The sequence below is a fragment of the Bombina bombina genome, chromosome 2, assembly GCF_027579735.1.
Source record: "Bombina bombina isolate aBomBom1 chromosome 2, aBomBom1.pri, whole genome shotgun sequence".
In the NCBI taxonomy this organism is placed as follows: domain Eukaryota; kingdom Metazoa; phylum Chordata; class Amphibia; order Anura; family Bombinatoridae; genus Bombina; species Bombina bombina.
The window spans coordinates 38,575,338-38,588,211 of NC_069500.1; the positions used below are offsets into that span (position 1 = coordinate 38,575,338).

Sequence of the window (12,874 nt, forward strand, 5' to 3'; positions counted from 1 at the left end):
TTCTGTCAGAAAAATACTCATTTCTAAGGAGTCTATTATAGTTCCCAAGAAGGGAACCCTCGTTGACGGAGATAGAGAACTCTTTTCCACGTTCACTTTCCATCCGTGAGATCTGAGAAAGGCCAGGACAATGTCCGTGTGAGCCTTTACTTGAGGAAGGGACGACGCTCGAATCAGAATGTCGTCCAAGTAAGGTACTACAGCAATGCCCCTTGGTCTTAGCACCGCCAGAAGGGACCCTAGTACCTATGAGAAAATCCTAGGAGCAGTGGCTAATCCGAAAGAAAATGCCACGAACTGGAAATGCTTGTCCAGGAATGCAAACCTTAGGAACCGATGATGTTCCTTGTGGATAGGAATATGTAGATACGCATCCTTGAAATCCACCTTGGTCATGAATTGACCTTCCTGGATGGAAGGAAGAAGTGTTCGAATGGTTTCCATCTTGAACGATGGAACCTTGAGAAACTTGTTCAAGATCTTGAGATCCAAGATTGGTCTGAACGTTCCCTCTTTTTTGGGAACTATGAACAGATTGGAGTAGAACCCCATCCCTTGTTCTCCTAATGGAACAGGATGAATCACTCCCATTTTTAGCAGGTCTTCTACCCAATGTAAGAATGCCTGTCTTCTTATGTGGTCTGAAGACAACTGAGACCTGTGGAACCTCCCCCTTGGAGGAAGCCCCTTGAACTCCAGAGAATAACCTTGGGAGACTATTTCTAGCGCCCAAGGATCCAGAACATCTCTTTCCCAAGCCTGAGCGAAGAGAGAGAGTCTGCCCCCCACCAGATCCGGTCCCGGATCGGGGGCCCGCATTTCATGCTGTCTTGGTAGCAGTGGCAGGTTTCCTGGCCTGCTTTCCTTTGCTCCAGCCTTGCATAGGTCTCCAGGCTGGATTGGCTTGAGAAGTATTACCTTCCTGCTTAGAGGACGTAGCCCTTGGGGCTGATCCGTTTCTGCGAAAGGGACGAAACTTAGGTTTATTTTTGGTCTTGAAAAGACCTATCCTGAGGAAGGGCGTGGCCCTTGCCCCCAGTGATATCAGAGATAATCTCTTTCAAGTCAGGGCCAAAGAGTGTTTTCCCCTTGAAAGGAATGTCAAGCAATTTGTTCTTGGAAGACGCATCCGCTGCCCAAGATTTTAACCAAAGCGCTCTGCGCCACAATAGCAAACCCAGAATTTTTTCGCCGCTAACCTAGCCAATTGCAGGGTGGCGTCTAGGGTGAAAGAATTAGCCAATTTAAGAGCACGAATTCTGTCCATAATCTCCTCATAAGAAGAAGAATTACTAATAATCGCCTTTCCTAGCTCATCAAACTAGAAACACGCGGCTGCAGTGACAGGGACAATGCATGCAATTGGTTGTAGAAGGGAACCTTGCTGAACAAACATCTTTAGCAGACCTTCTAATTTTTTATCCATAGGATCTTGGAAAGCACAACTATCTTCTATGGGTATAGTGGCGCGCTTGTGTAGAGTAGAAACCGCCCCCTCGACCTTGGGGACTGTCTGCCATCAGTCCTTTCTGGGGTCGACTATAGGAAAACAATTTTATAAATATGGGGGGAGGTACTAAAGGTATACCGGGCCTGTCCCATTCTTTACTAACAATGTACGCCACCCGCTTGGATATAGGAAAAGCTTCGGGGGGCCCCGGGGCCTCTAAGAACTTTTCCATTTTACATAGTGGTTCTGGAATGACCAGATAATCACAATCATCCAAATTGGATAACACCTCCTTAAGCAGAGCGCGGAGATGTTCCAACTTAAATTTAAAAGTAATCACATCAGGTTCAGCTTGTTGAGAAATGTTTCCTGAATCTGAAATTTCTCCCTCAGACAAAACCTCCCTGGCCCCCTCAGACTGGTGTAGGGGCCCTTCAGAAACCATATCATCAGCGTTCTCATGCTCTACAGAATTTTCTAAAACAGAGCAGTCGCGCTTTCGCTGATAAGTGGTCATATTGGCTAAAATGTTTTTGATAGAATTATCCATTACAGCCGTTAAATGTTGCATAGTAAGGAGTATTGGCGCACTAGATGTACTAGGGGCCTCCTGTATGGGCAAGACTGGTGTAGACGAAGGAGGGGATGATGCAGTACCATGCTTACTCCCCTCACTTGAGGAATCATCTTGGGCATCATTTTTACTAAATTTTTTTATGACATAAAATACATATAGTTAAATGAGAAGGAACCTTGGTTTCCCCACAGTCAGAACACAATCTATCTGGTAGTTCAGACATGTTAAACAGGCATAAACTTGATAACAAAGCACAAAAAACGTTTTAAAATAAAACCGTTACTGTCACTTTAAATTTTAAACTAAACACACTTTATTATTGCAATTGCGAAAAAGTATGAAGGAATTGTTCAAAATTCACCAAAATTTCACCACAGTGTCTTAAAGCCCTAAAAGTATTGCACACCAAATTTGGAAGCTTTAACCCTTAAAATAACGGAACCGGAGCCGTTTTTATATTTAACCCCTTTACAGTCCCTGGAATCTGCTTTGCTGAGACCCAACCAAGCCCAAAGGGGAATACGATACCAAATGATGCCTTCAGAAAGACTTTTCTATGTATCAGAGCTCCACACACATGCAGCTGCATGCCATGCTGTCCTCAAAAACAAGTGCGCCATACCGGCGCGAAAATGAGGCTCTGACTATGATTAGGGAAAGCCCCTAAAGAATAAGGTGTCTAAAACAGTGCCTGCCGATATAATCATATCAAAATACCCAGAATAAATGATTCCTCAAGGCTAAATATGTGTTAATAATGAATCGATTTAGCCCAGAAAAAGTCTACAGTCTTAATAAGCCCTTGTGAAGCCCTTATTTACTATCTTAATAAACATGGCTTACCGGATCCCATAGGGAAAATGACAGCTTCCAGCATTACATCGTCTTGTTAGAATGTGTCATACCTCAAGCAGTAAGAGACTGCACACTGTTCCCCCAACTGAAGTTAATTGCTCTCAACAGTCCTGTGTGGAACAGCCATGGATTTTAGTTACGGTGCTAAAATCATTTTCCTCATACAAACAGAAATCTTCATCTCTTTTCTGTTTCTGAGTAAATAGTACATACCAGCACTATTTTAAAATAACAAACTCTTGATTGAATAATAAAAACTACAGTTAAACACTAAAAAACTCTAAGCCATCTCCGTGGAGATGTTGCCTGTACAACGGCAAAGAGAATGACTGGGGTAGGCGGAGCCTAGGAGGGATCATGTGACCAGCTTTGCTGGGCTCTTTGCCATTTCCTGTTGGGGAAGAGAATATCCCACAAGTAAGGATGACGCCGTGGACCGGACACACCTATGTTGGAGAAATAAAAGTTTTCCAAATAATTGCTACTCCGTTATCCCGACATGAGATAAAATTTGATGAGCTTCCCCTTCTCATAGCCAGCCTAAAAATGTAACCTCCTAAAAATGTAACCTCATAAAAATAAGTACCCCTAATAGCAGCTGCAGTACCCTTAAGAAGCTAAGCCATCTCCTATATTAGAGATAAGGCATGTCTTCCCGATGATAGAGGCAAAGAATGACTGGGGATAATGGGTAATGTGAGTAACACTTAACAGCTCTGCTGGGGTGTTCTTTGCCTCCATCTGCTGGCCAGGAGTTGAATATCCCACTAGTAATTAGAATGGAGTCGCGGATTCTCCAAGCCAATAGGAAAGAAAGTTGTTTAAAATTGCATGCCCCGTCTGAATCATAAGTTTACTTTTGACTAGACTGTCCCTTTAAAAGGTAACTGTAAACAGTACTAAATTTATTTACAATGTAGGCAAACTGCAAAAATATTTTCTTTTGTTTTTAATATATGTTACGAGATTTTACACACAGATTACTTCTAATCAAACCAGATACACGACAGCGTCACCTACCTGTTCCACGTTCTGGCCTTGCTTCTGCATTGCTCTCATGACGTGCTCGTATGAGTATCCCATACCGACTATAGTTTCTGCACATTGCCTCTCACTGCTTGAGAGCGCCTGCAGCAGCTCCTCGTAGCCAGGCCCTGCCAGCCTCTTGGTGCAGAAGACTCCACTAGGCACCTTCGATAATGCAATATACTGGAAAAGGGAATTCAGAAAATGATGATGTATTTAATTACATGCATAACAAAGAACGGTAATAATGTTAGATCAGTGTTTATAAAGATAAAAAAGCAAAAGGTAGACAATAAAACAGGCCATTCAACCACCTCAATTTATTAACCGCCAAAATACTTTATATTATCCACAAGACTTAAATAAATGTATAAACATACAGATGCAAAAATAAGTTAGGATTGATGGCAAAGTATGACAAATGTAAGAGCCAGCCCAAAAAGTAAATTTAAAACTATTAAAGGGACACTGAACCAGAAACCAGAATGCTGCCGCAGCAGTGACAGGCGAAATGCATGCAAGGGGCTGTAAAATAAAACCTTGTTGAATAAACATTTTCTTAAGGTAACCCTCTAATATTTTTATCCATTGGATCTGAAAAAGCACAACTGTCCTCAACCGGGATAGTGGTACGCTTTGCTAAAGTAGAAACTGCTCCCTCCACCTTAGGGGCAGTCTGCCATAAGTCCCGTGTAGTGGCATCTATTGGAAACATTTTTCTAAATATAGGAGGTGGGCAAAAGGGCACACCGGGCCTATCCCACTCCTTACTAATAATTTCTGTAAGCCTTTTAGGTATTGGAAAAACATCAGTACTCACCGGCACTGCATAGTATTTATCCAGCCTACACAATTTCTCTGGCACTGCAATTGTGTCACAGTCATTCAGAGCAGCTAATACCTCCCCAAGCAATGCACAGAGGTTCTCAAGCTTAAATTTAAAATTAGAAATCTCTGAATCAGGTCTCCCCGATTCAGAGACGTCACCCACAGACTGAAACTCTCCGTCCTCAGGTTCTGCATATTGTGACGCAGTATCAGACATGGCTCTTACAGCATCTACGCGCTCTGTATCTCGTCTAACCCCAGAGCTATCGCGCTTGCCTCTCAATTCAGACAATCTGTATAATACCTCTGACAGGGTATTATTCATGATTGCAGCCATGTCCTGCAAAGTAATCGCTATGGGCGTCCCTGATGTACTTGGCGCCATATTAGCGTGCGTCCCTTGAGCGGGAGGCGAAGGGTCCGACACGTGGGGAGAGTTAGTCGGCATAACTTCCCCCTCGACAGACCCCTCTGGTGACAATTCTTTTATAGATAAAGACTGATCTTTACTGTTTAAGGTGAAATCAATACATTTAGTACACATTCTCCTATGGGGCTCCACCATGGCTTTAAACATAATGAACAAGTATCCTCTGTTTCAGACATGTTTGTACAGACTAGCAATGAGACTAGCAAGCTTGGAAAACACTTTAAAGCAAGTTAACAAGCAATATAAAAAAACGTTACTGTGCCTTTAAGAGAAACAAATTTTGACAAAATTTGAAATAACAGTGAAAAAAGGCAGTTACACTAACAAAATTTTTACAGTGTATGTATAACAAGTCAGCAGAGCATTGCACCCACTTGCAAATGGATGATTAACCCCTTAATAACAAAAACAGAATAATAAATGACAAAAACGTTTTTTAAACACAGTCACAACAACTGCCACAGACTACTGTGATTGTTACCCTCCTCAAACACGACTTTGAAGCCTTTTGGCAGTGAGGGGAGGAGATATATAGCAGCTCTGCTGTGGGTGATCCACTTGCAACTTCCTGTTGGGAAGGAGAATATCCCACAAGTAATGGATGATCCGTGGACTGGATACACTTAACAAGAGAAAACAGAATTTATGTTTACCTGATAAATTACTTTCTCCAACGGTGTGTCCGGTCCACGGCGTCATCCTTACTTGTGGGATATTCTCTTCCCCAACAGGAAATGGCAAAGAGCCCAGCAAAGCTGGTCACATGATCCCTCCTAGGCTCCGCCTTCCCCAGTCATTCGACCGACGTAAAGGAGGAATATTTGCATAGGAGAAATCATATGATACCGTGGTGACTGTAGTTAGAGAAAATAAATCATCAGACCTGATTAAAAAACCAGGGCGGGCCGTGGACCGGACACACCGTTGGAGAAAGTAATTTATCAGGTAAACATAAATTCTGTTTTCTCCAACATAGGTGTGTCCGGTCCACGGCGTCATCCTTACTTGTGGGAACCAATACCAAAGCTTTAGGACACGGATGATGGGAGGGAGCAAATCAGGTCACCTAGATGGAAGGCACCACGGCTTGCAAAACCTTTCTCCCAAAAATAGCCTCAGAAGAAGCAAAAGTATCAAATTTGTAAAATTTGGTAAAAGTGTGCAGTGAAGACCAAGTCGCTGCCTTACATATCTGATCAACAGAAGCCTCGTTCTTGAAGGCCCATGTGGAAGCCACGGCCCTAGTGGAATGAGCTGTGATTCTTTCAGGAGGCTGCCGTCCGGCAGTCTCATAAGCCAATCTGATAATGCTTTTAAGCCAAAAAGAGAGAGAGGTAGAAGTTGCCTTTTGACCTCTCCTTTTACCAGAATAAACAACAAACAAGGAAGATGTTTGTCTGAAATCCTTTGTAGCCTCTAAATAGAATTTTAGAGCACGAACTACATCCAAATTGTGTAACAAACGTTCCTTCTTTGAAACTGGATTCGGACACAAAGAAGGCACGACTATCTCCTGGTTAATATTTTTGTTAGAAACAACTTTCGGAAGAAAACCAGGTTTAGTACGCAAAACCACCTTATCTGCATGGAACACCAGATAAGGAGGAGAATACTGCAGAGCAGATAACTCTGAAACTCTTCTAGCAGAAGAAATTGCAACCAAAAACAAAACTTTCCAAGATAATAACTTGATATCAACGGAATGTAGGGGTTCAAACGGAACCCCCTGAAGAACTGAAAGAACTAAATTGAGACTCCAAGGAGGAGTCAAAGGTTTGTAAACAGGCTTGATTCTAACCAGAGCCTGAACAAAAGCTTGAACATCTGGCACAGCCGCCAGCTTTTTGTGAAGTAAAACAGATAAAGCAGAAATCTGTCCCTTCAAAGAACTTGCAGATAATCCTTTCTCCAAACCTTCTTGAAGAAAGGATAGAATCTTAGGAATTTTTATCTTGTTCCATGGGAATCCTTTAGATTCACACCAACAGATATATTTTTTCCATATTTTATGGTAGATTTTTCTAGTTACAGGCTTTCTAGCCTGAACAAGAGTATCAATGACAGAATCTGAGAACCCTCGCTTTGATAAAATCAAGCGTTCAATCTCCAAGCAGTCAGTTGGAGTGCGGCCAGATTCGGATGTTCGAACGGACCTTGAACAAGAAGGTCCTGTCTCAAAGGTAGCTTCCACGGTGGAGCCGATGACATATTCACCAGATCTGCATACCAAGTCCTGCGTGGCCACGCAGGAGCTATCAAGATCACCGATACCCTCTCCTGTTTGATCCTGGCTACCAGCCTGGGAATGAGAGGAAACGGTGGGAACACATAAGCTAGGTTGAAGCTCCAAGGTGCTACTAGTGCATCCACTAGAGTCGCCTTGGGATCCCTGGATCTGGACCCGTAGCAAGGAACCTTGAAGTTCTGACGAGACGCCATCAGATCCATGTCTGGAATGCCCCACAATTGAATTATTTGGGCAAAGATTTCCGGATGGAGTTCCCACTCCCCCGGATGAAAAGTCTGACGACTCAGAAAATCCGCTTCCCAATTTTCCACTCCTGGGATGTGGATTGCAGACAAGTGGCAGGAGTGAGTCTCCGCCCATTGAATTATTCTGGTCACTTCTTCCATCGCCAGGGAACTCCTTGTTCCCCCCTGATGGTTGATATACGCAACAGTCGTCATGTTGTCTGATTGAAACCGTATGAATTTGGCCTTTGCTAGCTGAGGCCAAGCCTTGAGAGCATTGAATATCGCTCTCAGTTCCAGAATATTTATCGGGAGAAGAGATTCTTCCCGAGACCAAAGACCCTGAGCTTTCAGGGGTTCCCAGACCGCGCCCCAGCCCACCAGACTGGCGTCGGTCGTGACAATGACCCACTCTGGTCTGCGGAAGCTCATCCCTTGTGACAGGTTGTCCAGGGACAGCCACCAACGGAGTGAATCTCTGGTCCTCTGATCTACTTGTATCGTCGGAGACAAGTCTGTATAATCCCCATTCCACTGACTGAGCATGCACAGTTGTAATGGTCTTAGATGAATGCGCGCAAAAGGAACTATGTCCATTGCCGCGACCATCAAACCTATTACTTCCATGCACTGCGCTATGGAAGGAAGAAGAACAGAATGAAGTACTTGACAAGAGCTTAGAAGTTTTGATTTTCTGGCCTCTGTCAGAAAAATCCTCATTTCTAAGGAGTCTATTATTGTTCCCAAGAAGGGAACTCTTGTTGACGGGGACAGAGAACTTTTTTCTACGTTCACTTTCCACCCGTGAGATCTGAGAAAGGCCAGGACAATGTCCGTATGAGCCTTTGCTTGTGGTAGAGACGATGCTTGAATCAGTATGTCGTCCAAGTAAGGTACTACTGCAATGCCCCTTGGTCTTAGCACCGCTAGAAGGGACCCTAGTACCTTTGTGAAAATTCTGGGAGCAGTGGCTAATCCGAATGGAAGTGCCACAAACTGGTAATGCTTGTCCAGAAAGGCGAACCTTAGGAACCGATGATGTTCCTTGTGGATAGGAATATGTAGATACGCATCCTTTAAATCCACCGTGGTCATGAATTGACCTTCCTGGATGGTAGGAAGAATTGTCCGAATGGTTTCCATTTTGAACGATGGAACCTTGAGAAATTTGTTTAGGATCTTGAGATCTAAGATTGGTCTGAATGTTCCCTCTTTTTTGGGAACTATGAACAGATTGGAGTAGAATCCCATCCCTTGTTCTCCTAATGGAACAGGATGAATCACTCCCATTTTTAACAGGTCTTCTACACAATGTAAGAATGCCTGTCTTTTTATGTGGTCTGAAGACAATTGAGACCTGTGGAACCTTCCCCTTGGGGGTAGCTCCTTGAATTCCAGAAGATAACCTTGGGAGACTATTTCTAGCGCCCAAGGATCCAGAACATCTCTTGCCCAAGCCTGAGCGAAGAGAGAAAGTCTGCCCCCCACCAGATCCGGTCCCGGATCGGGGGCCAACATCTCATGCTGTCTTGGTAGCAGTGGCAGGTTTCTTGGCCTGATTACCTTTGTTCCAGCCTTGCATTGGCCTCCAGGCTGGCTTGGTTTGAGAAGTATTACCCTCTTGCTTAGAGGATGTAGAACTTGGGGCTGGTCCGTTTCTGCGAAAGGGACGAAAATTTGGTTTATTTTTAGCCTTAAAAGACCTATCCTGAGGAAGGGCGTGGCCCTTTCCCCCAGTGATATCTGAAATAATCTCTTTCAAGTCAGGGCCAAACAGCGTTTTCCCCTTGAAAGGTATGTTAAGCAATTTGTTCTTGGAGGACGCATCCGCTGACCAAGACTTTAGCCAAAGCGCTCTGCGCGCCACAATAGCAAACCCTGAATTTTTCGCCGCTAATCTAGCTAATTGCAAAGTGGCGTCTAAGGTAAAAGAGTTAGCCAACTTAAGTGCTTGAACTCTGCCCATAACCTCCTCATAAGAGGATGCTTGATTGAGCGACTTTTCTAGTTCCTCGAACCAGAAACACGCTGCTGTAGTGACAGGAACAATGCATGAAATTGGTTGTAGAAGGTAACCTTGCTGAACAAACATCTTTTTAAGCAAACCCTCTAATTTTTTGTCCATAGGATCTTTAAAAGCACAACTATCTTCTATAGGGATAGTGGTGCGTTTGTTTAGAGTAGAAACCGCCCCCTCGACCTTGGGGACTGTCTGCCATAAGTCTTTCCTGGGGTCGACCATAGGAAATAATTTCTTAAATATAGGGGGAGGGACAAAAGGTATGCCGGGCCTTTCCCATTCTTTATTTACAATGTCCGCCACCCGCTTGGGTATAGGAAAAGCTTCGGGGGGCACCGGGACCTCTAGGAACCTGTCCATTTTACATAATTTCTCTGGAATGACCAAATTGTCACAATCATCCAGAGTAGATAACACCTCCTTAAGCAGAGCGCGGAGATGTTCCAATTTAAATTTAAATGTAATAACATCAGGTTCAGCTTGTTGAGAAATTTTTCCTGAATCTGAAATTTCTCCCTCAGACAAAACCTCCCTAGCCCCTTCAGACTGGTGTAAGGGCATGTCAGAACCATTATCATCAGCGTCCTCATGCTCTTCAGTATCTAAAACAGAGCTGTCGCGCTTTCGCTGATAAGTGGGCATTTTGGCTAAAATGTTTTTAATAGAATTATCCATTACAGCCGTTAATTGTTGCATAGTAAGGAGGATTGGGGCACTAGATGTACTAGGGGCCTCCTGAGTGGGCAAGACTGGTGTAGACATAGAAGGGGATGATGCAGTACCATGCTTACTCCCCTCACTTAAGGAATCGTTTTGGGCAACATTATTATCAGTGGTATCATTGTCCCTACTTTGTTTGTCACATTTATCACATATATTTAAATGGATAGGAACCTTGGCTTCCGAACATACAGAACATCGTCTATCTGATAGTTCAGACATGTTAATAGACATACACTTGGTAACAAAGCACAAAAAACGTTTTAAAATAAAACCGTTACTGTCTCTTTAAATTTTAAACTGAACACACTTTTTTACTGAATATACGCAAAAGTATGAAGGAAATGTTCAAAATTCACCAAAATTTCACCACAGTGTCATAAAGCCTTAAAAGTATTGCACACCAAATTTGAAAGCTTTAACTCTAAAAATAACGGAACCGGAGCCGTTTTTACATTTAACCCCTATACAGTCCCTGGTATCTGCTTTGCTGAGACCCAACCAAGCCCAGAGGGGAATACGATACCAAATGACGCCTTCAATAAGCTTTTTCAGTGGATCTGAGCTCCTCACACATGCATCTGCATGCCTTGCCTTCCAAAAACAACTGCGCATTACTGGCGCGAAAATGAGGCTCTGCCTATGACTAGAAAAGGCCCCCAGTGAAAAAGGTGTCCAATACAGTGCTTGTCCGTTTTTTTAACAATTTGCCAAGATTAAAATAACTCTCCTAAGTTATAAACCATTAAACATGCTTATATAGTAATCGTTTTGGCCCAGAAAAATGTTTACCAGTCTATAAAGCCCTTGTGAAGCCCTTGTATTCTTATATTGAAAATTAAGAAAATGGCTTACCGGATCCCATAGGGAAAATGACAGCTTCCAGCATTACCAAGTCTTGTTAGAAATGTGTCATATCTCAAGCAGCCAAAGTCTGCTCACTGTTTCCCCCAACTGAAGTTAATTCCTCTCAACAGTCCTGTGTGGAAACAGCCATCGATTTTAGTAACGGTTGCTAAAATCATTTTCCTCTTACAAACAGAAATCTTCATCTCTTTTCTGTTTCAGAGTAAATAGTACATACCAGCACTATTTTAAAATAACAAACTCTTGATAGAAGAATAAAAACTACATTTAAACACCAAAAAACTCTGAGCCATCTCCGTGGAGATGTTGCCTGTGCAACGGCAAAGAGAATGACTGGGGAAGGCGGAGCCTAGGAGGGATCATGTGACCAGCTTTGCTGGGCTCTTTGCCATTTCCTTTTGGGGAAGAGAATATCCCACAAGTAAGGATGACGCCGTGGACCGGACACACCTATGTTGGAGAAATTAGGTTCTCTTTCCTAAGATATGGTGAGTCCACGGAATCATCAATTACTAGTGGGAATCAACACCCAAGCGAGAGGACACAGATAATAAAGGAGGGACAAGACAGGTAGACCTAAAAAGAAGGCACCACTGCCTGAAGAACCCTTCTCACAAAAGAAGCCTCAGCAGAGGCAAAAGTATCAAATTTATAAAACTTTAAAAAACTATGCAAAATTGAAGCCTTGCAAAACAGTTCCACAGAAGCTTCATTTTTAAATGCCCAGGAAGAAGAAACCGCCCTCGTAGAATGAGCAGTGACTTACAAAAGTCCTTAGTCGTTTGAAGATAGAACTTCAATGCACGAACATCTAGGTTGTGCAATAAACGCTCCTTAGGAGAAGAAGAATTAGAACACAAAGAAGGAACCACAATCTCAATAAATATTCTTGTTTGAAACAACCTTAGGTAGGAAACCTAATTTAGTATGTAAAACCACCTTATCAGAATGAAAAACAAAATTTATGCTTACCTGATAAATTTATTTCTCTTGTGGTGTATCCAGTCCACGGGTTCATCCATTACTTGTGGGATATTCTCCTTCCCAACAGGAAGCTGCAAGAGGACACCCACAGCAGAGCTGTCTATATAGCTCCTCCCCTAACTGCCACCCCCAGTTATTCGACCGAAGACAAGCAAGGAAAAAGGAGAAACTATAGGGTGCAGTGGTGACTGTAGTTTAAAAATAAAAAAACACCTGCCTTAAAATAACAGGGCGGGCTGTGGACTGGATACACCACAAGAGAAATAAATTTATCAGGTAAGCATAAATTTTGTTTTCTCTTGTAAAGGTGTATCCAGTCCACGGGTTCATCCATTACTTGTGGGATACCAAAACCAAAGCTTTAGGACACGGATGAAGGGAGGGACAAGGCAGGAACTTAAACGGAAGGCACCACTGCCTGTAAGACCTTTCTCCCAAAAATAGCCTCCGAAGAAGCAAAAGTATCAAATTTATAGAATTTAGAAAAGGTATGAAGCGAAGACCAAGTCGCCGCCTTACAAATCTGTTCAACAGAGGCCTCATGTTTAAAAGCCCATGAGGAAGCTACTGTTCTAGTAGAATGAGCTGTAATTCTTTCAGGAGGCTGCTGGCCAGCAGTCTCATAAGCTAAGTGTATTATATTTC

The 12,874-nt window shown here is 43.0% G+C and overlaps 1 protein-coding gene across 3 annotated transcripts in view; it reads right to left on the reverse strand.

Moving 5' to 3' along the window:
• The window catches only part of UBAP1 (ubiquitin associated protein 1), a 100,767-nt gene that overhangs the window by 24,101 nt on the left and 63,792 nt on the right, over positions 1 to 12,874 (reverse strand). For all 3 annotated transcript variants that reach the window (XM_053701039.1, XM_053701037.1, XM_053701038.1), the window contains one exon: positions 3,903 to 4,091. In XM_053701039.1, the coding sequence (XP_053557014.1) occupies positions 3,903 to 4,091 (189 nt within the window). The remainder of the gene's footprint in view (positions 1 to 3,902; positions 4,092 to 12,874) is intronic.